At 49.3% G+C, this 26,710-nt stretch overlaps 2 protein-coding genes across 2 annotated transcripts in view; both read left to right on the top strand.

The window, feature by feature from the left end:
• LOC147412726 (serine/threonine-protein kinase PAK 3-like) overlaps positions 1-26,710 on the top strand; it is a 55,378-nt gene that overhangs the window by 6,168 nt on the left and 22,500 nt on the right. Inside the window, exons 6-13 of the mRNA XM_086481079.1 lie at positions 2,033-2,090; positions 2,180-2,363; positions 3,707-3,773; positions 4,316-4,421; positions 4,780-4,809; positions 5,687-5,724; positions 6,708-6,838; positions 7,819-7,976. Of these exons, the coding sequence (XP_086337205.1) occupies positions 2,033-2,090; positions 2,180-2,363; positions 3,707-3,773; positions 4,316-4,421; positions 4,780-4,809; positions 5,687-5,724; positions 6,708-6,838; positions 7,819-7,976 (772 nt within the window). The remainder of the gene's footprint in view (positions 1-2,032; positions 2,091-2,179; positions 2,364-3,706; positions 3,774-4,315; positions 4,422-4,779; positions 4,810-5,686; positions 5,725-6,707; positions 6,839-7,818; positions 7,977-26,710) is intronic.
• Positions 12,366-24,193, top strand: LOC147412727 (serine/threonine-protein kinase PAK 3-like; the record flags this gene model as incomplete). Its single annotated transcript, XM_086481085.1, has 6 exons — positions 12,366-12,406; positions 17,311-17,428; positions 18,278-18,377; positions 18,814-19,010; positions 22,455-22,592; positions 24,137-24,193. Coding segments are annotated over exons 1-6 (651 nt in total), but the record flags the coding sequence as incomplete, so codon positions are not given.

The raw sequence follows: 26,710 nt of genomic DNA, 5'->3' as shown, positions 1-26,710 counted from the left end.
TGCAGAAAACCAGCATCAGTCTGTTAGACTAACCACTGGGTACGGGCCTGAGAAGACACTTTATGGAGGCTGTTCTGGTAATGGTGGTGATGGGAGCCTCGGTGGAGTTGACAGCACTTGTGTTTCCTTTCAGCAGAGTGCTTTACCTGAGGAGAGTTGAGAGCAGAAGGAAATGACTTGTGTTCTTCTGGTTGTTTGATCCAGCCTTGTTCTTCCTTCATTAAACCGCCTGTAATTGCCGTGCTATGGAATCAATTAGTGCTGTGTGTGAGCTGGTGGCTCCGTGAAGGCGCTGTAGAGCATTCAGCCTAAAGCAATGCAGGGGCAGCAGGCCCACCCCAGCTCAGATGCCCCTTTCCGCTGAGGAGGTACATCCATGTGACGATTACTGGGTGAACAGTCTCAGTTCCGTTGAAGCTGCTCTAGACTGAGCTGCGGATGGGAGCAGTCTGACCTTCAGCCATCCGGTTGCCCAGCAGGGTTGAGATTAATGGAGGAGAAAGAAAAGGACAAGGCTGCTGGGGAAGGACAGGAGGAGCAGAGCAGGAAGGAGGATGGGAGGACAGCATGAGTGACAGTGGCAGGGAGAGGGGATGGAGGAAAGAAGAGAATGAGATGAAGAGGAGGCAAGCAAACAGGAGGGCGCAAGCGTGGGGTCAAACCCTTTCTTTCTCTCTGGAGAAAAGCTGCTACTTAGCTGAGTCATGGTTTTCTGCCAAACAACTGCTCTTTTAACGTAGTAATGATGGTGATGCTGCAGACCGTGGAAGACAGAAAACTCTTTCCTTGTTCTCTTTGGTCTATAAGAGTTGCTGAGGTAGTGTGGGTGGCCCTTGTGGCTAACTGCTGTGCGGCAGGAGTGTATTGTGAGGGGTGTTTGTGAGAAGATCCAACAGGAATGCCCAGTATAAACCCCTTGAATCCACTCAGTCATTGCTTCAAGAGAGTCATGCCTTTTCGTCTCCTTTTGCCAGCTTACATAACCCAGAAGTGATGTGAGTTGCAGGGCACAGAGAGAAGTGTCCGAGTTTTTAGACTGGGGAGGGGTGAGGGTGTTGCAAGGAGATGTTGAGTTCTGTATTTAATTTATGGTTTATCAGCATTTGGATGACGGATGTTCTATCCCCAGTCTGGTAGGCAGAGGTCTGTGAAGCAGATGAGGCAAATCTTAGGGAATGAGCTGGTGGAAGACTTGCCCGCTGGCAGGAGAGGCCTAGAATGGACAAGTGCTGCTTTTGATGGAACGTTTCCTGGAATGCCTTATTTCGTTTCTAGATTTGGCTGTTGCTTTGAACTGAATTTGATGATCCTTTAAATCTAACTTTCACTGCATTTGCTTGGAAATGCTGAGGTAGGAGAAGCCAGTTTTGTTATCTCCAGTCAAAAGTTATATGTGCTGAATGGAGATGATGTCTTGTAACTGGCAACATCTATCCTGAAAATTAAACAACATTGTCGTTGAGATAAAAGAAGGAGAAAAGCCTTTGCCTTTGTATTTGATCTATTGCTGCCATCTTTCCTGCATGCTGACTGAAAATAATTCATCTCTTCACATTGTGTAGGGGTGTGCAGTACAGACCAAAGGTGACAGTTAATTATTTAATGAGGGTAAATGCAACAATGCAGAGAAAGGATTAGAAACATCCAAAGTACTCTAGACTGTAATTCTGAAGAGAAGAGCAGAGCATCTTCCAACTGAAGGAGGCTGTAAGGCAGGAGAAGAAAGGCACAGCAAGAGAGGCCTTGTGGAGCTAGTGTCTGTGAGCAAAGACAGACCCAGGCTGGGAGGGTGCTGGTCCATAGCGAGTTCAGGCTTTGGATGAGACCCCTAGGTAAACTTGGGCAGCTGTCAGACATAATAGTAAAACATCAGAGAAAACTGTTAATTAAAAGTCCATGAGCATGGTAGTGCTTTATGTTAGAAGACTGATGTGCCAGGAAATAGATTTCGCAAAGCTCCATCCTGGTTGATAAGGGTGGATGGGGACACGTGCTTTTGAAGTCAGACACACGCAAAGTTGTCTTCGTCCAGCTCTTCTTGCTGTGCATAGCGTGGCTGTCCCTGGCGCTGCACGGAGGGAATACGGAAGGCAAAGACAGGACCTGAACAACTGCTCCTTCCTCTCCTGCTGATGTGTTACTATGGCACGTGTATTCGTTTTCGTGTTGTCATCGATAGACAGTGATACACGGGCCTTTGGAGATCCCGATAGAGAGTCCCACTGTGAGAGGCACAGTATAAACCTCTCGTCTATCTCTGGGTTTCTCACAACTGTTAGCGTGAAGTCACGTCACATCAGATCTATAGAGAAGCCTGCTCAGCACCACGGTGAGGATATGTCGACCAGACACACCTTAAACTGGTAAGGAGGGCAGCCGAGGTGAGGGGGGATCCTGGGGGGCAGAGTACTTGCTTGAAAGATGTGAGAGGATGTGACTGTTTTGTGTTCTACATGAGCGCTTTAAGCGTGACTGAGTTCCTGAGTTTGTGTTAATAGCTCTCGCATACTGCAAGTGAGCGCTGTAAGACAGGAATTTGCTCTCGACAGCTCCCTCCAAGGAAGTTGTAGTGAGGCTGGTGTTGGTCTCTTCTCCCAAGTAACTAATGACAGGACAAGAGGTAATGGCCAGGGCAGACTGGCTATTAGGAAAAATTTCTTTACTGAAAGTGTGGTCAGACATTGGCCCAGGCTGCCCAGGGAGGTGTTGGAGTCACCATCCCTGGAGGTGTTCAAAAGACGTATAGATGTGGTGCTTAGGGACCTAGTTTAGGGGTGGGCTTGGTCGTGTTAGGTTAATGGTTGGACCTGATGATCTTAAAGGTCTTTTCCGACCAAAACGCTTCTCTGATTCTATAACATTTTTTCGGTCATTTTTCAAGTGAAAAGACAAATGTATTTGGTAGAATGGCAGTTCCCCTCTCGGCTGTTACAGAGGTACCACTGGCACTAGAGAAGATCCTACAGACAGCTCTGTGCTGTATTATTCAGCCACGTGGTAGTTAGTCTTGGAGAATGCTGGTTCTGCAGGGAAGCCCAATATGTGAGGTACCCACCAGCAGGATAGATGTTTGCATGTGGGTTTATGCCGTGTTTATCTGGGTGTTTGGGAGTTGTCCAGAACTGGCATTATTGTGACCATTTCTCAGAGAAATAAATCTCTGTTGAACATGGGTTCTTGGTGCATCAGAGGGAAGGCAGCTTCTCTCAGCCTTTGTTCCACTCACGCTTTATCAGGGTCACTAAAAGTGGGCTGAAGTGAGATTTGTCAATCGTAAAAGGCTCAGGAGATGGATGACCACAAGCGATGTTACTTTTGAGAGTTGTTAAACTAGGAGGGAGGTGAGAAACGGACGCAGACGCAGACTGACTGACTTCCAAGCCAGTCAAACCCTAGATTGGGGTGGCACCAAGGCTAAGTTTAAATGTTCTTCAGGTGGAGTTTTTCATTCAGTAAGGCCTGCAATTGGCTGGTAGGTGTTGGCTGTGCAGGTATATGGGGAAAATGACAGGCTTTCCAATTCAGGAAATTGCACTGGAGATTTAAAGCAATTGTTCATCCATATAGTTTGAACGCAGAGCTGCGGCTTTCAGAGATTGGATCAATTCTGAAATTCCACCCTCCCTCGTAAGGTGTCCGAGACTTCAGCCAAGGCTTTGGCACTTTCTGCCTGTTTTCCCAGTCCCTGGTTTCTGCATCTTTACAGGAGAGAACCTAGAGAGCTACAGGAGCTCGCAAAAGAGGCGTCCTTAGCAGCAGTGGCGGAACTCAGTGTTAGGATTTTGAGAATTTAAATGCAGATTCTTAAGCCCGCAGGGTTCCCTGGTAGGCTGCAAATGAATTGTATCAGGATGGGGTTTAGCTTTTAGTCAGACAGCAGTGATCATTTCAGCAAGATGGGTTTGCGTTATTAAGCATTCAAAATCCAGTGTAAAGCTCCTAAAATACACAGTATTGTCCACAAATACAGAACCGTCTGGTTGTGCCTGCACTGAATCCCCAGGAAAACAAGTGAAGCCTTAAATCATTATGCCATGAAGAGCAGAGTTGATTTAACGATGAGTTTCATGCCCTTTTTTTCCTATCACAGTCCTAACTTTCTTTTGATTGTAAAGTTAATCCTGGTTTTAGCTGTGTATTTTGGTAGAGAAGAGAATGATTGCATCTAGTGTAGAAGCTACTAACTTGAATGGTAAGGTGTCAACCAAAATTTGTGAAAGTAATCTTAGAGGTAGCATGGGAGCTTGGTCAAGATGTGTGAGGCTGCGGCTGTTCAGTATTCTAAATGCTCCTTCTTTCCACTTGACATCTGCAGGGCACTCCAGAGCAGTGGGCCAGGCTGGTCCAGACCTCCAGCGTAACAAAACTGGAGCAGAAGAAGAACCCACAAGCTTTTCTAGCTGTTGTCAAATTCAGACTGGGTACAGGGTATACTTGTTTTGTGCGTTTTATGAGTTATTGTGGGATCCTTTGAGCAATGTGTTCGTGTTCCAGAGGAAGAGAATTTTTTGGGATGCTTTGTGACACAGCACATTTTTCAGGGCTGCTGTCATGATGTCACGGGAACGTTGGCCCAGAGGAGAAGGAAGGTGTCAGTGCCCAGAGCAGCCTTTGTAGCACGCTCCTTCCAGGAGGGTGTGACGAGAGTGCCCTTTTGTCCCCTTGGTTGGGCCCCGTCTGCAGACTTGTAGTGTAGCACTGCAAAGATGAAGGAGCAAGTCTGTGGTGTGCTCTTCAGTGTTCTTTTGCCTTTGGCCCATTCCTTCTGGTTTTTGCTAGACAAAGTGTGGCTGATGACGGATCTAGCAGGTAAGCAGAGGGGTTTACTAGGTGCAGGATATCTGGCTTCTGTATCGATGTGTCCTTTTGCTGTTCCTTAATAACCAAGTTGATTTTCCAACAAAAATACCATTAAGGTACCGATAGTGCAGAGGAGGCCACAAAGGTGGTGAGGGGGCTGGAGCACCTGCCCTGTGAGGACAGTCTGAGAGAGTTGGTGTTGTTCAGCCTGGAGAAGAGAAGGCTCCGGGGAGACCTTCTCGTGCCCTTCCAGTGCTTAAAGGGGGGCTACAGGCAAGGTGGGGAGGGACTCTTTGTCGGGGAGTGCCGTGATAGGACGAAGGGTAACGGTTTGAAACTGAACGAGGGGAGATTTCAATGCGATCTTGGGAAGAAATTCTTTCCTGGGAGGGTGGTGAGACACTGGAAGAGGTTGCCCAGAGAAGCTGTTGGCTGCCCCCTCCCTGGCAGGGTTCAAGGCCAGGCTGGATGGGGCTGGGAGCAACCTGGTCTGGGGGAAGGTGTCCCTGCCCACAGCAGGGGGTTGGAACGAGATGGTCTTTAAGGTCCCTTCCAGCCCAAACCATTCTACGAAAAGAAGCTGCTTTAGCTCTTGGGCAGAGCAGAAGCATTGACTGTTAAAGAGCAATTTGCATTTTCTTCATCAAGTTTCTGTTTATTTTATTGGCTGGCAAAACCGAGCAAAACATAGACACCAGAAACTCTAGAAAAAGAGTAGCCTAGTATATTGTCCTGCTGTCTTGCTTGCTATGTAAAATAGCTGTGGCTGCTGGAGGGCTGTTGTGAAAGAGAAATGCTATCTGTTTGGATTTACTTGTTTTGTGGGGTTCCCCCCATCAGGCAGTTTTATAACGGCATCTGGTTAATTCTCCCTTGCACGTTGCAGGTGAAAGCGCCCATGGATACCCAGAAGCCTGTCCTTCAGTGAGTGTGAAAGGAACCTCTTCCTTCCATGGCGTTTCAGAACTGTGGAGCAGGCTCTGAGCTTTGCCTTTGGTGACAGAGTGCCAGCCTCGTAGGCTGAACGAAAATACCTTTTAGTGTCTATGCAGCGGCAGTAAAGGGGTCACTGGCTGTTCTCTAATTTTCTGTTCAAGAACTTTTAGACAGATGAAAGTCTGGTTCTGCAGACAGAAGATCGCTTGCTGTTCTTGGGCATGGTGGAATATATCATTCACAACAGTATTCAGTACTGTCTAATTAATCCATTTTAATTTTTAACAACTTAGTGTCGATTTCTGTTACTTGTTATGATTTCTCCTTAGTACAGCTGGATGTGGAGCTGAATATAGATAAGGTTAGAATTGATACGTAAGTGACTGGAACCATTGCAAGAAAGTTTGAAATAATCCTCCACTCTAATGAATACTGGATTGCATAGCAATCCCAGAGATGTAGTCATGCCCTCCCCGTGAATATTGACCAGCTTTAGTAGTGTTGATGTGAGTGGACTGAATAGCAAATGACTGAACGGGGATTTGGCCTTTATTTTCGAGTATCAAGCACCTTAATTTGAGGTTTGGGATTACACAGCAGAGAGCGTGTCTAACAAAATGAAAGTCATCTTTGAATAGTCACACTTCAGATTTTCAATTGATGCCACTTTCATCATCTTGCTAAAACACACCTTTAAAAGGAAGTTTGGGGTTCAGCAGAGCACCATAAGCCTTCCCCATGGCTTTTCCCGTGGGTACGGGTGCATTGGCAGATGCTGTGGCAGTTTGCTCTAGCAGACGTAGGCAGTGGTGAGACAGTCCAGACGGGAGCTTTCAAAAGTTACCGACTCAGAGAATGCTGGTTGGATGTCACAGTGCAGGGAAAAGCAGACTCAAGTGTGGTGTGATTATCAAACCTCCCAAGTGCCAGAATGGGGACTGTCACTCACGCTGCTGTCTGTCTGTCCACAGAGCACAAAACCAGCCTCACAACCCCCACCAGCTCCCTCTGTTTCTGAAGGAGAGGATGAAGGTGATGAAGAAGAGGAAGAGGACAACAAACCTCCCTCTGTTATCGCCCCGTGGCCTGAACATACAAAATCAGGAAGTCCCAGCTTTGGTCAGCACTGCAGCGGGTGTCATTCAGAGCTACATGTTTCGGATCAGACAGCATTTGCCGTCCACGGATGAACGGGCTGGAGTCCTACCGTGACCCAGTGCTTCACCCACGTCACCGACACCAGGAAAGTGTGCCTTGAACTTTCCCATGTAGTCATGAGTTTCCTGTGATTCTGAGAGGGACCGTGTGTTCATCAGTATCAGATAAGAGGCAGCACTGTGTCTGTTAATGCCAGCGGTGTCAACGTGAGCAGCTTTGTCCAAAGTGCCTGTATGGGCTCTCTGGCATCAGCGGAGAGAGCGGTCATCAGACACAGTCCACCCCCTTGCGGGATCCTTAGGAGAAAGTGTCCCCTGGAGGTAGCCGTCGCTCTCCGCAGGCTGTACAAGTAGGTAAATGAAGAGCTTAGGCTGCCCCCTTAGCTTTTCCATGGCTGCAGTTTGGTGAGGAGAATCCTGCACAGCTCTGCCTTGTGAAGAGAAGGGAGGTCTCTGAAGGACTGGAACGCAGTTCCTCGTGGCCACTCCCTACGGCTTGAAATCCTGATGAGAAGTCAGTTCCACCGTTGTGATCAGAAAAGGGAGATGCTTCCTGCTTCTGTTCAGACACTTGCGTAGCAGCTAAAGAGTCGTGTCGTTACCCGAGAAAACACACGAGCATCAAGGCACAAGGCTCTGGGGCCCTGGACAGACCTATTTCTGTATCCTTGCACCACAGTAAATTCATTGTTTGAGGCATCTTTTCAGAAAATCAATGAAAATTGAAAATGAAACTGACCATGAACTTGTGTAAAGCCAGCCTTTCACTTTTGTCTGTTGAGGTTGAGAAGGGGAGAGCAAACCCAAACATTTTAAGAGCCCTGGATGGGGCAGACAGCATCTTCCTAAGGGTTTGCATTTGAAACACAGTCTCAGGGGCATCTCTGCAAGCTGCTTTTCTGACGCAAAATACTTTCTCGTCACAGACCTACACCCGCTCTGTAATTGAACCTGCGGCTGCACCAGCACCAGCTGAAGGAGCCACCACTCGCCAGCCTGAAAACTCAAATGCTTTGTACAGAGACACGGACCGGTGGCGAAAGAAACCCGAAATGAGCGATGAGGAGATCCTAGAGAAACTGAGTATGTGTTCTGTATTTCTTGTCTGATAAAGCAGTGTGTGCTCTACGCATGTCTCGGGGTTACAGGTGCTCAGTGTTCATCCTCAGTTCAGTGTCGCAGCGTCCCGACTCCCTACACGAACTGTGACTGTGCTGAAGAGGAAGCGAGAGAGCGCTCTGGGTGTTCCTTGTGCCGCCGAGGGCAGCTGTGACGCGGTTGGATTTGCCTGAGCTGCCTTCTCCGCTGAAGGCAGAAGCAGAGATTGTTTCTGGTTGAGCAGAAGGCTGTGACCTCCTGACTGGCCTAGCGAACGCCTGTGTGCTAATGGCCAAATGGACCAGAAGATTTGGGTTCCTGAGTGATCTTTAGACTCCTGATTCTCGGCAGTCATTGGAGCCAAATATACTTTGCAGAAATCTGTTGGGCTGTTGGTTTGGGATTGTTTTGCTTTGTGGTTTTGTTGGGTTTGGTTTCTTTTTTAACCCATAGACAACCACAGCACTAAGCTGATTCTTTCAGCCTCAAGGAGCTCTCCTGCCCCAGATACTCCATTGGTGACATTTTTATGCCTGCTGTTACTACTACTGCTTCTACTAATAGATGGGAGTTCATTTTCATAAGAATTCTCTGTTTTTGTCAGAGAGAACTCCTTTGAAAGAACATCAGTTGGCACTGTGGATAGAGAGGAGGAGGTGTTTTCAATGTGCCCCAACAGAAAAAAGAAAAAACTTTTATAACAATCCTTGTTTTATTTCTTAGCTTTATGCTTCTAAAGATGTACCCGAGACACATCTGCGTGGCTCGATCAGGTAAAACTGCACTGCAGGCGTGTCTCAGGAGGCAGCCTGCAGCACATCCACTGTATATCCTTCCGATACGGGGCACTTTGTCATAGCTCATTCCCAGCCAGTTCATACCATTAGAATCCTGACCGTTGGCCCCAACCCCTGGCTAGGCCCTACTCTAGGAAAAGACACCAAGCCCTTTGTGATTCTGCAGTACAAGAGCTTAATCTGCTTCTTGCACTTCATAACGGCCAGTGCTGTGTTCTCAGATGGAAACTTGTTGGGTCCATAGCATAGCCCAGTTTACTCTGTGTCTGCTGTTGACTGTTAGGACAGCAAGTGGATGGAGCTACACCTCCTCGTGTGTGATCTCAAAGCCAACACCATTCTGTCTGTAACGGGGACAACAGCTTGTAAAGGGGTGCAGTCTGGCTGTGGCTTCTTCACAGCGGCTGTCAGTGCTCGTCCTTGTGCTGTACCACCCTTTCTGTCGCACCTGCCCTGCCACTGATGGCTGGTGTGACTGCAGAGGCTGAAGCCTTCCTCAGCTGGGAGATTTCAGCTGCTCCTGTAGAGTTCTCTGCACCCTTAGCAGGTTGACAGGACTCTCAAGAACTGAATCTCAGTGCCATGAGGGAGTATCCAAGGGCTCAGTTCAATAGCTTTAGCTGAGGGCACAATGAAGTAAATTCCAGGGCAGAGGGTTCCTTGCAGGTATGTTAGCTTATAAAGGGAGGAATTAGAGCGTCTTCAACAGAGGCTAAATGTTTGAGGCAGGCTTTGCAAAACAGTGTTAACAGGGGGTGTAGCCGGTGGTGGGGTTGCCCCGTCATCTTGCCGTGCTGGCAGGCAGGATTCCTGGCTAGGCATCCAGTCAGATGCCCATGTGGATGCTGAAGCCCTCTGCTCCAGAGAAAAGGCCTGGACAGGGGAGGGAGGTGTTTGTTCCTACTTCCAGTGAATGGTGCATCACCCGGTTTTGCTTTGGATGCACAGGTGAACAAAGAAGCCTGTGTTTGTGTTGGTGATACAGGAATATTGCCAGAAGGGTCAAACAAAATACACTGTGAAACACTGAAAGTCTTCCTCCTGAACTAAGATTCTTCAAGTATTTCAGTGATGTACGTTGCAAGTGAAACCTTGAGAAGTCATTTGCATTGAGCGATCACCTTCGTTGTTTGTATTTTATCTGGGAAACTACCGGACCAGAGAAAGCAGTATGTTTTTTTTCAGTTATTCCTTCAGATTAGTGTAGCAGATCTTGGCTCTTTCACTCAACACAAACATGGCACCCTAATGACTGCTTGCTCTCCTTGCTGTTCAGACCACCTGCAACTCCGAGTGGGCCAGAAGCCGTCAGGCAGCACACGCTTCCCTGTTGGCCTTCAGTGGCAGCTGAGCTTTTTTCTATGTAGCTCCCTATTAATATTTTCGATATATCTTCTGTTATAAAATATATTTTCTATATGTCCCTCTATCAATTCCCCCCTTTTCTGTTAAGTGAATTCTTTTACTTGGCTATTCTGGTTGGTATAATGCTTCGTACATTGAAGTTATTCTTCTAACTATACGCCAAACCCACATATATAGGGTCCCTACTAGAAATAATAAAATAGCGGTAGCTATCAACAACACTACTATTGGATGCATTAGGACGTTGAAAAAGTCCAGTGTCTGAAGGTGACCACCCAAAAAGTGTATCCCACCATTTGTGTTCTCCATCCTTTTTGACCCTTTTCAAGACCCTACTTATCTCATTTGCCTCATGATGAACAGTTATTAGAGTTTCCTGTCCATTATTCTTGGCTTCCTCTAATATCTGCATTAAGTCTGGGTGTTTCAACAACCTTTTTGTCACTGCTAAATCCATCCCTGTAGGTGTGGGTTCTAGTTCAGAAATCAGTGTATAGTTTGATCTCAGGATTTGATGAGAAACCACAGGAGCAAAGTAGCTAAAGTCACATCCTGTGATGGTGGTAAAATTACAAATACAGAAGTTCGAGTGATTCCTGGTGTCTATTTCTACTCCTTCTACAGACACAAAGCGACATGTTGTTCTTAAACAAGCACAACCGTTTCCTGCATAGACAACAAGATTTCAATGGTAATCTTATTTCACCACGTGCCCAGACCCAGGTTACAAAGACAGGTTGTGTTAGAGTAAAATTATGCCAACAATCCAAGATACTGCACGGCTTTCTATTTGTTGTGTTTGTTATTATATTGGATACAGCTATCTGGTTTGCCCTTTTGTAGGAAGTTCCGTTAATTCCTCGGCATCCTACGCTTATGTTTTGACCCAGCATTCCCTGCAGTTGAGGCATCATTCTCTGAAGGTCTGTGCTCCAATAATTTTTGGGCTACACTTCATTTTTATGCATAACCACGTGGCAAGGCTTAAGCTTTTTCTATCAGAGAGCGATCCCATATCCCCAGTATATTCAATATGAGCTTGGGTCCATGGCCATTCTGGGGTGTTACTGTTCAACCCTTGGGTTACGATAACTACAAATACAACAATTTTCCTGACTAAATCTTGGCAGGCCGAGTTACTAAACACTTCTGGGTGCAATATACTCATTTCGCTTGGCAAAGCTTTAGTTTCAGTTCATCCTCACCCTGTGTTACTTTCCAAGGAGTTTTAGGAGCTTTCTTCACTCAGGAGTGGTGAATCCAGGCGCTTTGTTCCCTGATCTTGATTGCTGTGAAAGAGGTAAGAAGCACTTGGTATGGTCCTTCCCACTGTGGCTCCACAGTTTTCTCTGTAAGAGACTTAACATACACCTAGTCTCCAGGTTGTATGTTATGCACTGACCCATCCAAACCCCTGCATCGGGTTCCAAACACCTGTTTTTCAAATTTACGAAGCTGTTTCCCTAATGCCACCATATAGGAAGTCATCAGTTCTTCACCAATTTGTGAAGAGGTTCCCTTTTGTACCCCATAGGGTCGCCCATATAGGATTTCAAATGGGCTTAGCCCTTCTTTAGCTCGGGGTCTAGTTCGTATCCGTAGCATTGCTAGGGGTAGAGATTGTGGCCAGGCCCAATTGGTTTCTTGTCCTAATGTAACAATCTGTTGTTTAATCTGGTGATTCATTTTCTCCACCTGGCCACTGGATTGTGGCCGGTATGGAGTGTGTAGTTGCCAATCTGTCCCTAGATGGTGGTTTATTTTTGGCACAACTTTGGAGATGAAGTGCGGCCCTCTATCTGAGGACATCACCGCTGGGACTCCAAACCTGGGTATGATTTCTTGTAGCAACACCTTGGTCACCTCTCGAGCTTTAGCTGTTCTGCATGGGAAGGCTTCTGGCCAGCCTGAAAAGGTATCAGTTGGTACAAGCAAGTATTTATACCCCCCTTTTCTAGGAAGTTCTGATAAATCAATTTGCCAATGTTGTCCCGGACAATTCCCTTTCCCAATTTGGCCCATTTCTGGTTTGGGGACAATTTTTGGATTAGTCTGGAGGCAAAGGTCACCTTGCTGAGTCACTTGTCTGACAGTGGTGTATAAATTTCGAGCCGTCACATGTCTGATAAGGTATTTGTGTAATGCCTCCACCCCCCAGTGTCCCTTCTTGTGTTCCTCCCGGACCAATGGCCAAACCATATAAGAGGGGACTATGAGTTTCCCATGTGATGTTATGGCCCAGCCGTCCTCATTGTATGTTCCTTCCAAATCTGTGATTAACTTTCGATCCTCCTTAGTGTATTCTGGCTTACCTTCTAGGGTTATCTGTCCATCTGGGACTAGTGCTCCCTCTACCTTTACCATTTCTTTAACTGCCTGTTTTGCCTCTCTGTCCGCCAGTTCATTTCCCCTTTCCAATTCAGTGCTCACTTTCTGGTGTGCCCTGATGTGCATAATTGCCACTTTTTCAGGAAGTTGGATTGCATTCAAAAGTCTTAAAATTTCCTTTGCGTGCTTGATAGTCTTTCCTTGGGAGTTCAACAGTCCTCGCTCCTTCTAAATTGCTCCGTGGGCATGTACCACTCCAAAGGCGTATTTAGAATCAGTCCAAATATTCACAGCCTTTCCTTCGGCCCTCTCCAGGGCCCGAGTGAGGGCTATGATCTCGGCCTTTTGTGCTGACGTGTCAGCCGGTAGTGGTCCAGATTCTATTACCTTTTCAGCAGTGGTGATGGCGTACCCAGAATGTCATTTTCCGCCCAGGATATAGCTGCTCCCATCTGTGAACCAGTGCTCTGCCCCATCCATGGGGGTATCCTTTAGGTCCATGTGGCTAGAGTACGTGGCCTCAATCGTCTCGAGGCAGTCGTGGTCCACTGGTTCTCCAGTCTTCCCACTAAGAAATGAAGCTGGGTTGACAATGTTAGTGGTCACAATCTCAACATCATCCTGCTCGACCATGATAGCTTGATATTTCAGGAATCTCTGTGGGGAGAGCCAATGTCCCCCTTTCACTTCAAGGACTGTAGACACTGTGTGAGATAGGAAACCAGTCATTTTCTGACCCAGGGTAGACTTCTGAGGTTCCTGGACATTCAGGATGACTGCTGCTACCGCCCTTAGGCAGCCAGGCCACCTTTTGGCAGCAGCATCCAGTTGTTTGGAGAAGTACGCCACAGCTCATCTGTATGGTCCCAGGTCTTGTGCCAGTACTCCTAACGCTATTCCCTGCTTTTCATGGGAAAACAGGAGAAATGGTCTACTCACATCAGGGAGTCCCAGTGCAGGTGCTGACATCAGGGCCTTCTTCAGCTGATGGAATGCCCGATCTGACTCAGCATCCCATTGGAGGTGACTTTGACTGGATTTTATCAGGGAATACAGTGGTTTGGCCAGCAGGCCATAGTCATGTATCCAGAGCCGGCACCACGCCGTCATTCCCAGGAAGGTCCGCAGTTCTTTTACAGTCTGTGGCCGAGGGGTCTGGCATAGGGCTTCTTTCCGGGTTTGCCCCAAGGACCGTTGTCCTGCACTGATCTTATACCCTAAGTATGTAACCTGCTGCAAAGTCACTTGTGCCTTGTTTGGGACACTCAGTACCCCTGAAGCCCAAGAAAAGTTAATAAACTTACAGTCCAGGTGACACAGGCTTCTCTGGGTTTAGTTGCAATGAGGATGTCATCCACGTATTGTAGTATTTTTCCTTCTTCCGATGGTGGTTCCCATAATCCCAAATCTTTTGCTAGTTGGTTCCCAAAGATGGTAGGGCTGTTCTTGAAACCTTGTGGCAACACCGTCCTTGTGAGCTGGGTCTTCCGACCGCTCTTAGGGTTTTCCCACTTGAATGCAAAACTTTTCTGACTGGCTTCATGGAGAGGGAGGCAAAAGAAGGCTTTACTTCTAAAACTGTAAACCAAATTAAATCAGGAGTTAAGGTGATTAGCAAGGTATATGGATTGGCAACCCCGGGGTATAGAACCTCTGTTATTTTGTTAATGGCCCTCAGATATTGGACTACTCGATAGGACCCATCTGGTTTTCGGACCGGGAGAATGGGGGTATTGAACTCCAATTCACATTCCCTCAATAAGCCCAATTCTAGGAATCGCTCTATTTTCGGTTGAATCCTTTCCCTGTCTTCTTTCTTTAATGGGTATTGTTTGATTCTTACCGCTCTCTGTCCATCCTTCAAATTTCTTATTATTGGTTGGGCATTCTTGGCACGCCCTGGGGCATCAGTCACCCAAACCCCGGGGCAGACCTGATTAATGATCTCCTCGTCGATTTGTCCTTCTATGGGAATATTCACCAAAGACAAGCTCATTATTTGTACATATTGATCATCATTTACCTCCAGAGTAATCTCACCCTTTTTGAATTTTATCGTGGCCTCCAGCTGTTCCAATAGGTCTTTTCCCAACAGGGAATTCGGTGAATTTGGCATAGACAAAAATTTATGGATGCCTACCTGCTTGACCAGTTTATATTTTAATGGTTCCAAAAAACAAGCTTTTTCACTCTGGCCAGTTGCTCCCTTTACCATGACATAGTCATTTCCTAAAGGCATTAAAGCTTGATTCAAAACTGAGTATGTTGCCCCCGTATCAACTAGAAACTCCTTTTTTTTTTTTTTTTTTTTTCTTTGTTTTTCTCCTCATTTCGTTGTAATCAATGGATCCTCTAATCAGTCCATTACATGTGCGATCGTTTTTCTTGGGTTATCCCGCCACCTATTGTTCCCCTGACGCTGTCGCTCCGGACATTCCCTTTTCCAGAGACCCGTTTTTTTACATATAGCACATTGATCCCTGCTCAGGGGCGCCGGTCCACGTCTCATCCTGGATTTAGGTTTCCATTCTCTCTCTTCTCTAACTACTGCCACCAATTTGCCTAGACTCTGCTTATAATTGTCCTCTCTGTTGCTAAACACCCTCCAAGCCTCTTCCAATAACACTTCCAAGTTTCGACTATTTGGTGGACGTAATTTTTGTCATTTGCGTCTGATATCATTCTGAGATTGTCCTAGAAATAGGGATACCAGATGTTGTATTCCCACTGCTGACCCGGGGTCCAGTGGTGTATGACAACACATCGTGTCCCTTAGTCTATCGAGAAATTTGGAAGGCGACTCAGAGGGACCTTGTTTCACTGCATATAGCACTGCTCGATTTATAGGGTTTGGAATTGCCTTCTCCATTCCTTCCTTAGGCCGTTTTGCCCCATCTTCCAGCTTATAAAGCGGCCACCATTGATTGCAATACTTAATCAACTTTTTCTTCTTTTCTGTGCCCCCTTGTCCTGCTCTGTCTTTCCAATGTGTCAGAACACATCCTAAAGGGGATTTTTCATGAGGTTTACTCTTTCCTCCCCCCATCTTTTGTTTTTCAAACCCGAACCCTTCGCTTATCTTTTCCTTCCTTCTCCGCACAACTCTACTTTCCACGGACCAACATTACTACTTATCAATATCCACGTGTTACACAGACGTATCAAGGATGGGCACGGCACTCCTTATTCATACTTCAAGTTATTACACTTGCTTCGCTCTTCTCCGGCCGCCTCAGTCGCCCCAGCTCGGAACCGCGGATAGAGCTCCTCACTCACTTCATACGTCTCACTCACGCATACACTCAGAATGTCCGGACAGTTTTGATAGTAACGACAGGAATTGTAATTGCAGGAAGCTTCAACTAACATATAAAGACATTCACAAACGACTCATGTTGATCCCCAGGCAAATCATACAATTACCTCCCCTTTTGTTGCCAGGTGATGGAGTCCACCTACTCATCCAGGGCACGGGCAAACCGACTTCCCTGGACAAGAGTCATAACCAATATCCCCTGGCAAGATTGTGGGGTTTAAGTTTAGTTATTTAGCCTTCCCAGTGAACACCCTTCTAAGCAGCTGCAAATATTGGAAAGATGACATGATCGTGAGAGGCCCGCTTACCCTTCTCCTGCTTCTTATGTACCAGTCATTAGCAGGTCCGTCCTGGCTCCCGATGTTGGGATGCAGCGGCAACCTCGGATTTGCTCGATCTACTGCCAAGATCGCTAGCGGCCGCCCTATCAGTCAGCAAATCCCCCTGTTACCATGCAGGGTACCCTCCTCCCATACGGGGACTATGCTGCACGCCAGATGTCTCTGCTCGATTTACCAGCTGCCCCTGCCACGCGTACGACTTACAGGCCCCTCTCACAAAACATACCGTTTGATCCGCGGCTTCAGGAGGTTGTTGTCTGCTCCCGCGGTGAGCGGCTGGCAGCGGAGGCTCCTCCGAGGAAAGTGCTTGGGGTGCGCCCAGGGGCGTCCGCTCCCCAGGTGATCCCACAGCCGAGCAGAGAGCCTTCTGGCTGGCTCGCCAAAACTGACGTAGGGAAAAGACTTTACAACCCGAAAGGTTACACAGTAGGTGTGTTTATTGCGCGCAGATGCACAGGGGATCGCTCCACCACAAACGTGCATCCCCACTGTGGCTGCTTCTCCAGTATTTATCCAGTTAAAACATCACCTATTTCGAAACGCCTAGACATATTCATGACCTGTCCCCAAAAAGGCCATTTCTTCCTGTCACTTGTCATTTCCATAATCTCTGCCTCGGGCTCCTCCTCGGGGCGCTTGCGCAGTTCCTCTTGGTGGTCCTGGGCAGGGGTCTTCAGGGATGAAGGCTGTAGTTCTTCCTCGCTCTGTACTCCTCCCCTCTCCCCTGGAAGCTCTAATTTGGCTGAGCTTGCAGTCCCAGACTGGTTTCAGCCTGGTCTGTCCCTGTGTGCACATCTGGCTGTCTCCTTTTTGTTCTTGGTTAGAGATGGATGTTAGCGAGCCCTCCTTAGCCCTTAGCTCCTCCTGCCTTTGACGCCTTTGAGTCATGAATTAGGTCCTTGTTTCTGTCTTTTCTGTTTCCCTTATCAGCTTCTTTCTTGAGCAGTTTGCAGGGGTTAGTGACTAATTGCCTACTTGCATGCGTGTTAGTTCTGGGATGCAAGTTTTAATAGTTTTAGCTTTGTTTTCCTAGGTAGCTCCCTATTAATATTTTCGATATATCTTGGGTTATAAAATATATTTTCTATGTGGCCCCCTATCACCAGCTGTCTTTTCCATGAGGTAATTTAGCTGTGCCTGTTCATCTCAGTGCCCTTGTTTTCTTCTTTCAGCTACCTGGTCGGTGATGAGCTCCGGGTGGTGATGGAATACATGGCCGGAGGTGCTTTAACCGAAGATGTTACCCAGTTTTGTATGGAGGAAGGGCAGCTGGCAGCTGTCTGTAGGGAGGTGAGGGATCCCGCGTGTGCTTCCTCTTCCTTGGACGGGATGGTACTGGTGAACAGGTGGCAAGAACAGGAGGGATTTCATCTTGAGAGCTTTGTTTCTGCCTTGCTTTATGATATGGAGAAGAAAGGGCACCTTAAGTGAACTGCCTGACAGTGTCACTGCACTTTCTGTACTCTGTGATTACACTCTTAAACACCGTTATTGCATTACATTTTTTTACTTTTTTTTTTTTTAGTTTGACTCTTCTCAACTTTTCCTCTTTAAACACGTGCCTGGAGCATGTCTGTACTGCATTCCTTGCCTGTAAAAGCAAACATGCTGGTGGCAGAATTTTAAAAGAACAGCAAGGCAAAGGAGAGACTCATTTGTCAGAGTCTCAGCTTAAAAGGATAGCATTCCACCCAAAATGGTGTTTGCTCCTGAAAAATGACTAAGGTGCTATTTCCAAATCTGCTGTAGAGCCTGACAATAAAGTCTTTGTCCTGCAACCTCCCACCCAACAGTGATCTACTTCACACGGAAGGAAGGGACTTTCTCATTTCTGGCAAACAATACTTTGTCATATGGATGGACATGGCACACTGATTGCGGCAGCAGCCGTCCTGCCTGTGCTTTCAGGGGCTAGTCTGTGACAGTAATGGACATTTCTCTTCCCAAACCTGATATGCCTTCGTTTGGAAAGTTGTTACTTTAATAGTGTTGAAGCAGCAAGCTATTCCTCTTGACAGTGCAATATTCAGGCATTGCTCGCAATTCATCTGGAAATTCAATGTTTTAGAGGCGTTTCATTCTTGAGTGATGAAATCTGGTCATTAATTTTTACCCTCATGTTTCCTTTTTACCTATCAGTGCCTTCAAGCCCTGGATTTCCTTCATTCAAAGCAAGTGATTCACAGGGACATCAAAAGCGACAACATTCTGCTTGCAGTGGATGGGACTGTCAAATTGGGTAGGTATTCTTGGTCAGCCACAGCCTTCCCAGACTGTGGCATGGGGCTGCTTTTGACTGACAGCCAGTTCCCCAGAAGGGATTCCTGTGGCAGTGCGCTGACCACTGCTGCCAGCTCCGAGCACAGTTCCAACCTACAGAGAGGCACAGAAAGGAGAAAGGTGTGAAGAGTGTCTTGGGTTTGTGTGTGGCCCTTCCAGAGGGAGGGAGTTACAGTCTAACGGTTCAAGTCAACAAAAGCCACTGCAGGGAACTTGAGGGGTGGGTTTTAAGTGGCCAATTCAACAATATTTCCGTGGCTACAGCACTGAGCAAACAGAGCACGGCCGCTTTTCCAGATAGATTCCACACCGTGTTCTCGGGCATAGAGTGGGGATTTCTTTTGCTTGCTTTCCTAATTCGAGCTGCCTTTAACACCACTTGTTTTCCTCCTCAGCTGATTTTGGCATCTGTGCTCGGCTCAGCCCTGAGCAGAGTCGACGGAGCACAGTGGTCGGGTCTCCATACTGGCTGGCACCAGAAGTGGTGAGGAAAGAAGCCTATGGCCCCAAGGTGGACATCTGGTCCCTTGGGGTCGTGGCAATAGAGATGGCGGAAGGACAGCCTCCTTCTATTGATGAAGATCCTCTCAGGGTAGGGTGTACATAAAATCAGATACCAGTGTCTTTCAAATCTATCCCGTTAATCCCCCGTGAGGCAAAACCCCAGCCGCATCAGCTGGAACCAGTTCCCCCATGGCCCGCTTCTAAAGCTGTCACTGCAGCACAGCAGCATCTCCTGTAGCTTTGGTGACGTCAAGGGGAAGACTTCCAAAGAGACGTGACTTGTAGCCAGGTCAGAGATGTGCCATCTCTGCCTTCAACTGGGTTTGAAATACCTTGTATGCTTTTTGAACTATCTTTGAGCTGTATCTCTGAGTGACAGCGATTTTTCAGCGGCAAGTTTCTCCAGTTGGCGACTTTTTCTGAAAAGCATTCCAGCTGTGTCTGCAGGCAGAGAAGTCTTTTCAAACTCGGATCAGTGCCGATGGCTCACCTGAGCCTTTCAGGTAAGCAGTGTCGCTGCTTGTAGAAATGCCATAATTACTCATTAGCAAATGACTTTCTAAAAATGGGTTTTAGCACAGAAACTTGGAGTAAACAAATGTATTTTTAATGTTTTGAGGTTTTCCGATTCATCCTCATTCCTTAAAATGAAATGACCAGCTCTTATCCCAAATGAGTGTGTGATAGTGAAGGCGTGTATACCACGATAAAACCTCATGACTGGTAGCTGGAACAAAGTTAGGTGCTGCACAGTTAATTCCTGATTGGGATGCAGGAATGTATGAGGAAATTAATTGTGACCATGTGTATAGACAGATCGTTTGTGTTGAGGCTGGAATTGAAATAGAGCATGACGTGTAGCTTTTCCCATAGCAATAAGGCTGTGCTCTCTCTGGTCTATGGCACCCAGACTGTGTGCTGCAGGCTGAGAGAAGAAACAGCAGAAGGGTCAAGACATACCCCCAGGCAGGCTACTTAAGAAAGGAATACAACAACTACACTAGTGTCAGTCCTCCGCTCTGCTTGAACAAAGATTCCTGAGTTTTCTTGGAAGGCTTGTTTTGGTTTGGTAGGTGCCCGGGGTTGTTGGTTCCAGTGCACACAGGAGGAGCAGTGTGCACTGTGCCACCTCCTGAGGGGGGAGAAGAAGTAAAGAGGTTTGGGTTCAGCCTGATGCTGAGTCAGCTGAGTGCACCGCAGCTGGCAAGGTGGCAGTAGGCCTGTGTCCCTGGTTTGCAGGCTGAAAATTCCCAGCTTCCTTAACCTCAAAGGTTGCTTAGGGCTCTTGGAGAAGCCTCGGGTCAACTGTGAGGCAGGGAACTGGATTTTTTCTCTCTGATCAAATTCACATTCAGCCATTCCTGCCCTTGCCCAGATTATTTGAGATGCTCTTTTTCTCCCTACATGCCTCATCTGCTGTGGGAGTTGAGATCAGCTTGAGCACTCAGAGCTTCACGGTGTCTTCAGGTGCCTGAGTAAAACTGCAGGAGGTTAAAATCAGGCACCTGGAGTTGGTCCCACCTGTGTTCACTTCCTGGGCTCTTGGGCAGGGGCTGTTGCCCCTGAGCTGGGAACAGTGAACAGCTTGTGATGGACCGCCTGAAGTTCCCCAGTTCCCAGCTGGTTTTATGAAAGTGAATCAGCCCCAACAGGGACAGGATCCTTCTGCTGTTGTGTGTGGAATCACAGAGTGCAGCGAGAGCTCTCAGCTGCATCCAAACAGGAGAGCTGATAAGCAAGACCTGTGTTTGCAGGTCAGGTTTTTAGCTGATGGCACACAGTAGCTGTTGGGTTTAATAGTCACATTTAGACCCCATCCAGGGAGTTCTGCGAAGCCTGGAAACCAAAGGATGTTCTTTCACATTTTCGTGAATGCTTGTTTTAACAGTGCAAGGCACGCAGCAGCTTCCGTTCCTGACAGGAGTTGAAATACCTACATGTACTCTAAGGGCATTAAAGGATCATTGATCAAAGAGTTAACACCAGTCTGAATGTAGATATGATTGTTGTTTTCCACGTGTAGAGCAAATGCATCCCCTGTAGCTCACGTTCTTTCCAGCCGATGCAGAACTCACAGGAATGAACCATTTTCCAGCCAAGAGTGGCCTGGATATTTCTGTGACAGTGTTTGTTTTCTCTCACTGGGATTTCCTTCCACCAGGCATATGTCTGGGGCCTGAGGGACAAATATTGGTGCGATAAATGTCCTTTGAAACGCTGGTTGGACCTCCCCAGTTTCAGTTTTAAAAATACCCAACAAACCAAATCCTAGGCATTCCTGTTTCACAGCCAGGCGAATGTAGCCGGAATAAAATTCCCAAGGCTGGCATGGGTGCTGTGTTCCTTTACCGCAGGAGAAGGGACGTCCCTGGGGCAGCACCATTTAACCGCAGTGAGGACAGGCCCTCCGGCTCACCGCTGTGCCCGGTGCCTGAGGGCAGCTGCAGAGGGACGGGACAGGACTGATTTTGTGACACTTCTGTTGTGGGAAAAGTAGAGAAACTTCCTTTTATTGTTTTTCCTCTAGGATAGTTCATTTGCCTTTTTAGGCCTGGAATTTTTCCTCTGTGTTTAAGAGGATAAGAGCAAAGTCCCTTTGGCCACCGTCTCTTTAAACGCCAGTAGCGCAGAGCTGTTCTTGTCATGGCGGACATTTGTATGGAAGACTCCTAGGCCTATTTCTATTATTATTGCTGTATATTTGGGACATATTCTGCAAGTTTAGGTTCAAACAGTTCAAAACATTTGTCTTGCCGTTCTGAAGAACGTCTTACAAAAGCAGAATGAACTCATCTGTCCAGCTTCGCAGCGTGTTAGACCTTGATTCCAAGTGAACTGCCCCGGATAATGCTCGCCCCATGTTTTGCAAAATTACGTTCTAATTCCTTGGCATGAGGTCTGTCAGGAAGACTTGCTGATCTGGAATTTGGAGACTGCTCAAAGACAGAGTTGCGGGTGGCTCCTGTCTGCCCAGTTATGTGTTTTCTTCATAGTATATTTGTGCACACAGCTAACGTGTCTGTGTTGAAAATGAGGTTCCAAATGTTTCTGTTTAGCCAAGGAATAAGCTGATGGATCTACTTTTTTATCCTCTAGTTACCATTTTTATCTAGAACAGAGGGAAAATCTGGACTACCTTTGTTTTAAGGAAGCTGTACTTTAGGGAGCAGTGAGCACTGCAGGGATGCATTTTATGTCCGAATCCTTTGAAATAATACAGCTGGACCAAGTTCACTCTTTAAAATAGCCAGGAAAGTTGGTGTCGATGCACAGAGAAGCCAAATGTGCTTTTGCTGATGGAGTTCCTCCTAACTAGGTCAGCCACTGCAATCAGCTGTCGAGGCAAGATCACATTGATGTTGGAGTAGCTGTGGCTGCATCAGAGGTTTTTTGTAGGTAGAGAAAAATCATCTCTAACCCTCTGCCAGGGAGGAAACTGGCACTGGAGGCTGGACCTTAAAAAATGGGCTCTCTGTGAGCAGTTCTGGGTAAGAAAGAAACAGGTGGAGTCTTGTGTTTCTTGTCACTCTAGGCGATGGATCTGATAGCGACCAACGGGACACCAGAGCTGCAGAACCCCGAGCAACTGTGTGCTGAGTTTCGGGCCTTTTGGAGCTGCTGCCTGGAGGTGGACGTGGGCAGGCGAGGGTCTGCCCAGGACCTTCTGCAGGTAAAACACGAAGCGGCTGCATGTGAAACAGCTGCGCTGTGTCCTGGTTTTGTCATCAGCTGAACTCGAAGGCATCAGATGGAGCCCCCTCGTGTTAGTCTCCACTCTGGTTGCTTTTCAGCTGAAAAATCAGTGGAATCCTACAGTGGTTTGGGCTGGAAGGGACCATTAGAGGCCATCCAGTCCAGCCCCCCTGCAGTGAGCAGGGACATCTTTAGCTGCATCAGGTTGCTCAGAGACGCATCCAGCCTGACCTTGGATGTCTCCAGGGATGGGGCTTCTGCCACCTCTCTGGGCAGCCTGTGCCTGTGTTTCACCACCCTCAGCGTAAAAAATTTCTTCCTTATATCTAGTCCGAATCTGGCCTCTTTAGTTTAAAACCGTTACCCCTTGTCCTATTGCAACAGGCCCTGCTAAAAAGTCTGTCCCCATCTTTCTTCTAGGCCCCCTTTAAGCACTGGAAGGGTGCTAGAAGGTCTTCCCGGAGCCTTCTCTTCTCCAGGCTGAACAACCCCAACTCGCTCAGCTTGTGCTCACAGGGGAGGTGTTCCATCCCTCTGGTCATTTTCGTGGCCCTCTTTTGTGTTTTGATAGGAAGTTCAGGTTTACAGGGTGGCAAAATAACTGCAGTGGAACGATAGCAGGTGCAGAGGCCTGAAATGGGGTTGGGGACTGGTGTATGCCGAGAGATGAGCAGGGAGGAACGCAGTGAAGTCAGTCCCGGCCAAGCGGAAAGAGGTTTGGCGGTGGGAAGGAAGGGGCTGCAGGTGCTCCCTGTGAGCATCAGAGGGGCCCCGGCTTGTCCCTCCTGCCCCACTTGTAGAGGTTTCTGCCAGCGAAACGGGGATGGCTGAGCAGGACTTGTCACAGCTCCTTCTGTTGCCTGGCATAGTCGAGTAGATGAAAACTGCTGCAGGTTTGGTGCTAGGTTTTGTGGCAGATAGGGGGTGGCACCGTGTGCCCCTTGGCTGTCCCTGCTGTGAAGGTGCCAGCCAGCGCAGGAGGGGCAGGACATGGGGTGGTAGACACTGCTGTCCCTGCAACCCAGATCTGAGTGCATCAGCGCTCTGTCACTTGTCTCCCTGCTCTTCTCTCGACCTCAGTGGCCTTCAGAAGAACACGTGGGCCTAAATATTGCTGGGATAAACATTTCCTAGAGGTACTGGAGTTCCTTGAGGTGTGGCTTGTGCCCCTCATCTTTTCTGAGCACTAAAAGAGCCCGTGTCTGTAGCAAACAGGAACCTAAGTGAGCATTTTGAGGTTCCTGAGAGGAACAAGGCCCTGGGACAGCAAGCAGCATTCCCAGAGCACTGGCAGGGCAAAATTGCCAGCAAGCTGAAGACACCTTGATAAATGGATTAATCGAATGATGGGCCATGTTGGCCTGGGATAGCAAGGGACTGGAATTGCAGACGCAGGTGCAGGTGGTCCCCTAAGTCCCATTTCTGCATATTCCTGGTAACCAGCAGAACACTGCTTGAGCCCGTCAGTAACTGAGTTTGGAAAGTAATGGTTCATTTCTTTTTTTTTTTTCCTTTGGGCAGCATCCATTTTTAAAGAAAGCCCAGCCTCTGCCGCTGCCAGCCACGGGGCCTGCACGCCCTCATCCCACAGGCAGAGTGTTCAGCAGGGGTTTGTCAGGGCTGTCCGATCCCAGCTTCCGCCTCCCCTCCTGCTTGGAAACCCCCCCTATTGCTGACACCCCCACCTCCACCCCCCCTTGAGAGGCCACCGTGCCCCACGCCCAGAAACGGCGGCTCTGTGACATCAACCCCAGGGCCAAGGCCATCAGAGGCAGCGAGACTGCTGCGGGCAGTACGTTGGCGGCTGCGCTGGAGGCAACCAGACCTCGTTCTTGCAGCTGACACGTGCCGCTGGCAGCAATGAAAGTGCTCGCCCTCCTCGTCCTGCTGGCCGTGTGCCGGCCTGCGCACGGCATGTGGGACAGCTGTGGGTAAGTGGGCCGAGGTTCTGGGAGGGAGCTCGGGCAGCCCTTGACGGGCTTCACTGGAGGGGGCCCGCGCGGCCCCTGTGGCCACTCCACAGCTTCCCAAACTCCCTGTGGGAGCCTCAGCTCCTTGCCAGCACCCAGGCTGCTGGCACAACCCGTCTACGGGGCTACAGCGGACAGAGGGCTGGAGGCACAGCCACGGGGTTCCCTGGCCCTGCCGTCCGTGCAGCCCCTCGGGGGGAGGGAAGACGGCTGACCTTCAGCCTCAACAGCAGCACAGCCGTCCAGCAGCACACTCATGAGTTTCTTCTTACACCAGGACCTGCGGGCTCCGGCCCATGGCGGCTAGCTACGGCATGTCGCGCGTCGTGGGTGGCTCGGGTGCCCAGCCAGGGGCCTGGCCCTGGATCGTCAGCATCCAGAGCCCCTGGGGCCACGTGTGCGGAGGGTCCCTCATCAGCCCGCAGTGGGTCCTCACAGCAGCCCACTGTTTCAACGCGGCCAGGTAAGGAGGAGCAGGGAAGGGGGCTATCCCCACAGCACCAGCAGGCGCCCCGTCCGCAGCCCCACGAGCTCCTGCCATCCCGCTGCCTTGCAGTATGCCTGGTGCCAGGGCACTGGCGAGCCCAGCTGAGAGACTGCTCCGCAGAAGGCTGGGCTCGTGCCACCGCTTCCTAGCAGCCTCCAGCTCCACGTTCCTGGTGCCCAAGGCATGCTAGGGCAGTGGCACCCTCCGCAGCGCTGCTTTCCTCCCTGCCTTGGGAAGCAGAAGGCAGGGAACCGTGGGGCTGCTGCAGCATGTGGCTCCGCTCCCTCTGAGGCCTCTCTGCATCTGCCTTCCAGGTACCTCACCATGTGGCGTGTGGTGATCGGGGCCACCCACTTGGGTCAGCTGGGCCCTGAGACCCAAGTGCGCGGTATTTATCGGCTGATACTTCATGAACACTACGATAACGTCACGGAGAGGAACGACATCGCCTTGCTGGAACTGGACCAGCCTGTCCAGTGCGGCTACTACGTACAGCTGGCCTGCGTGCCCGACGCCTCACTGAGAGTGTCAGAGCTGACGAGCTGCTACGTCAGCGGTTGGGGTGCCACCATGGCAAGATGTGAGTTCCCAAAGAGTATTCGTGTGCCGAGGGTAAGCTCGGCACGCTGGGGAGGCGGGCTGGGCTTCTGGGCAGCGGCGGCGGCAAAAACCAGAGTCGGGCTGTGGGGACGTACGGCCACGGAGAGATGGGCCCGAGCCATCAGCCAAAGCGAGAGGGAAGGGCAAGCCCGGCACAAGGCCTCTGCAGGGGCAAAGGCGGGCCCTAGGGAAGGGCTTCACCCACACAGGGGAGGAGAAGTGGGAACAGAAGGGCTGCTGGCTGCTAACTCCTTCCTGTGCTCACAGCTGCAGGATCGACTGCTGTCCTGCAGGAGGCCCAGGTCCACCTCATCGATGTCAAGGTCTGCAACAGCAGCCGCTGGTACAGAGGGGCCGTCCACCCCCACAACCTGTGTGCCGGCTATCCGCAGGGCGGTATCGACACCTGCCAGGTAGGAGCGTGCTCCGCGCCAGCCCCCAGCAGCACAGGCAGCCCTGTCGCCAGCGCCCAAACGTCCCCCGGCGCGTGTTGCGCCTGCCAAGTCGCCCTCCTGCCGCTGGGTCCCCACCGCTGTCGGGGCTTGCCTTCCCTTCCCCGTCTGCAGGCCCTTGCCCAGCACCCCTCTTGTCCCAGAGCCCCGGCACTCTGCCCAGAAAGGCTACCCAGTGCTCTTGCCCCAGCCCAGAGGTCCGGATCCCAGTCCTGGAACGTCCCCCTTCCACACCTCCAGGATCAGCGGGCAGAGAGGAGAGAGCGCCCTACCTTGCAGGCCCACCACCCCCTCCCAGACAAGGTCCTGCAGGCTCCAGCACCTGAGCAGAGCCTTTCTGGGCACTGGGTACAGCTCTGGCAGGTGCCAGGAGAGAGAAGGAGCCAGCCACAGTGCTGACAGGGGCCACCCAACACCACCAGAACCCTCTGACTCTCCTCCGCTCCGCTGCAGGGTGACAGCGGTGGTCCTCTCGTCTGCCAAGACAAGCACGCCGACTACTTCTGGCTCGTGGGGGTGACCAGCTGGGGGATAGGCTGCGCGAGAGCCAGGCGGCCCGGAGTCTACACCTCCACGCAGCACTTTT

The sequence above is a fragment of the Leptosomus discolor genome, unplaced genomic scaffold, assembly GCF_034619465.1.
Source record: "Leptosomus discolor isolate bLepDis1 unplaced genomic scaffold, bLepDis1.hap2 HAP2_SCAFFOLD_54, whole genome shotgun sequence".
NCBI lineage: Eukaryota > Metazoa > Chordata > Aves > Leptosomiformes > Leptosomidae > Leptosomus > Leptosomus discolor.
Note: the sequence above shows the minus strand (reverse complement) of the source record. Positions and strands in the feature narration are given on the sequence as shown.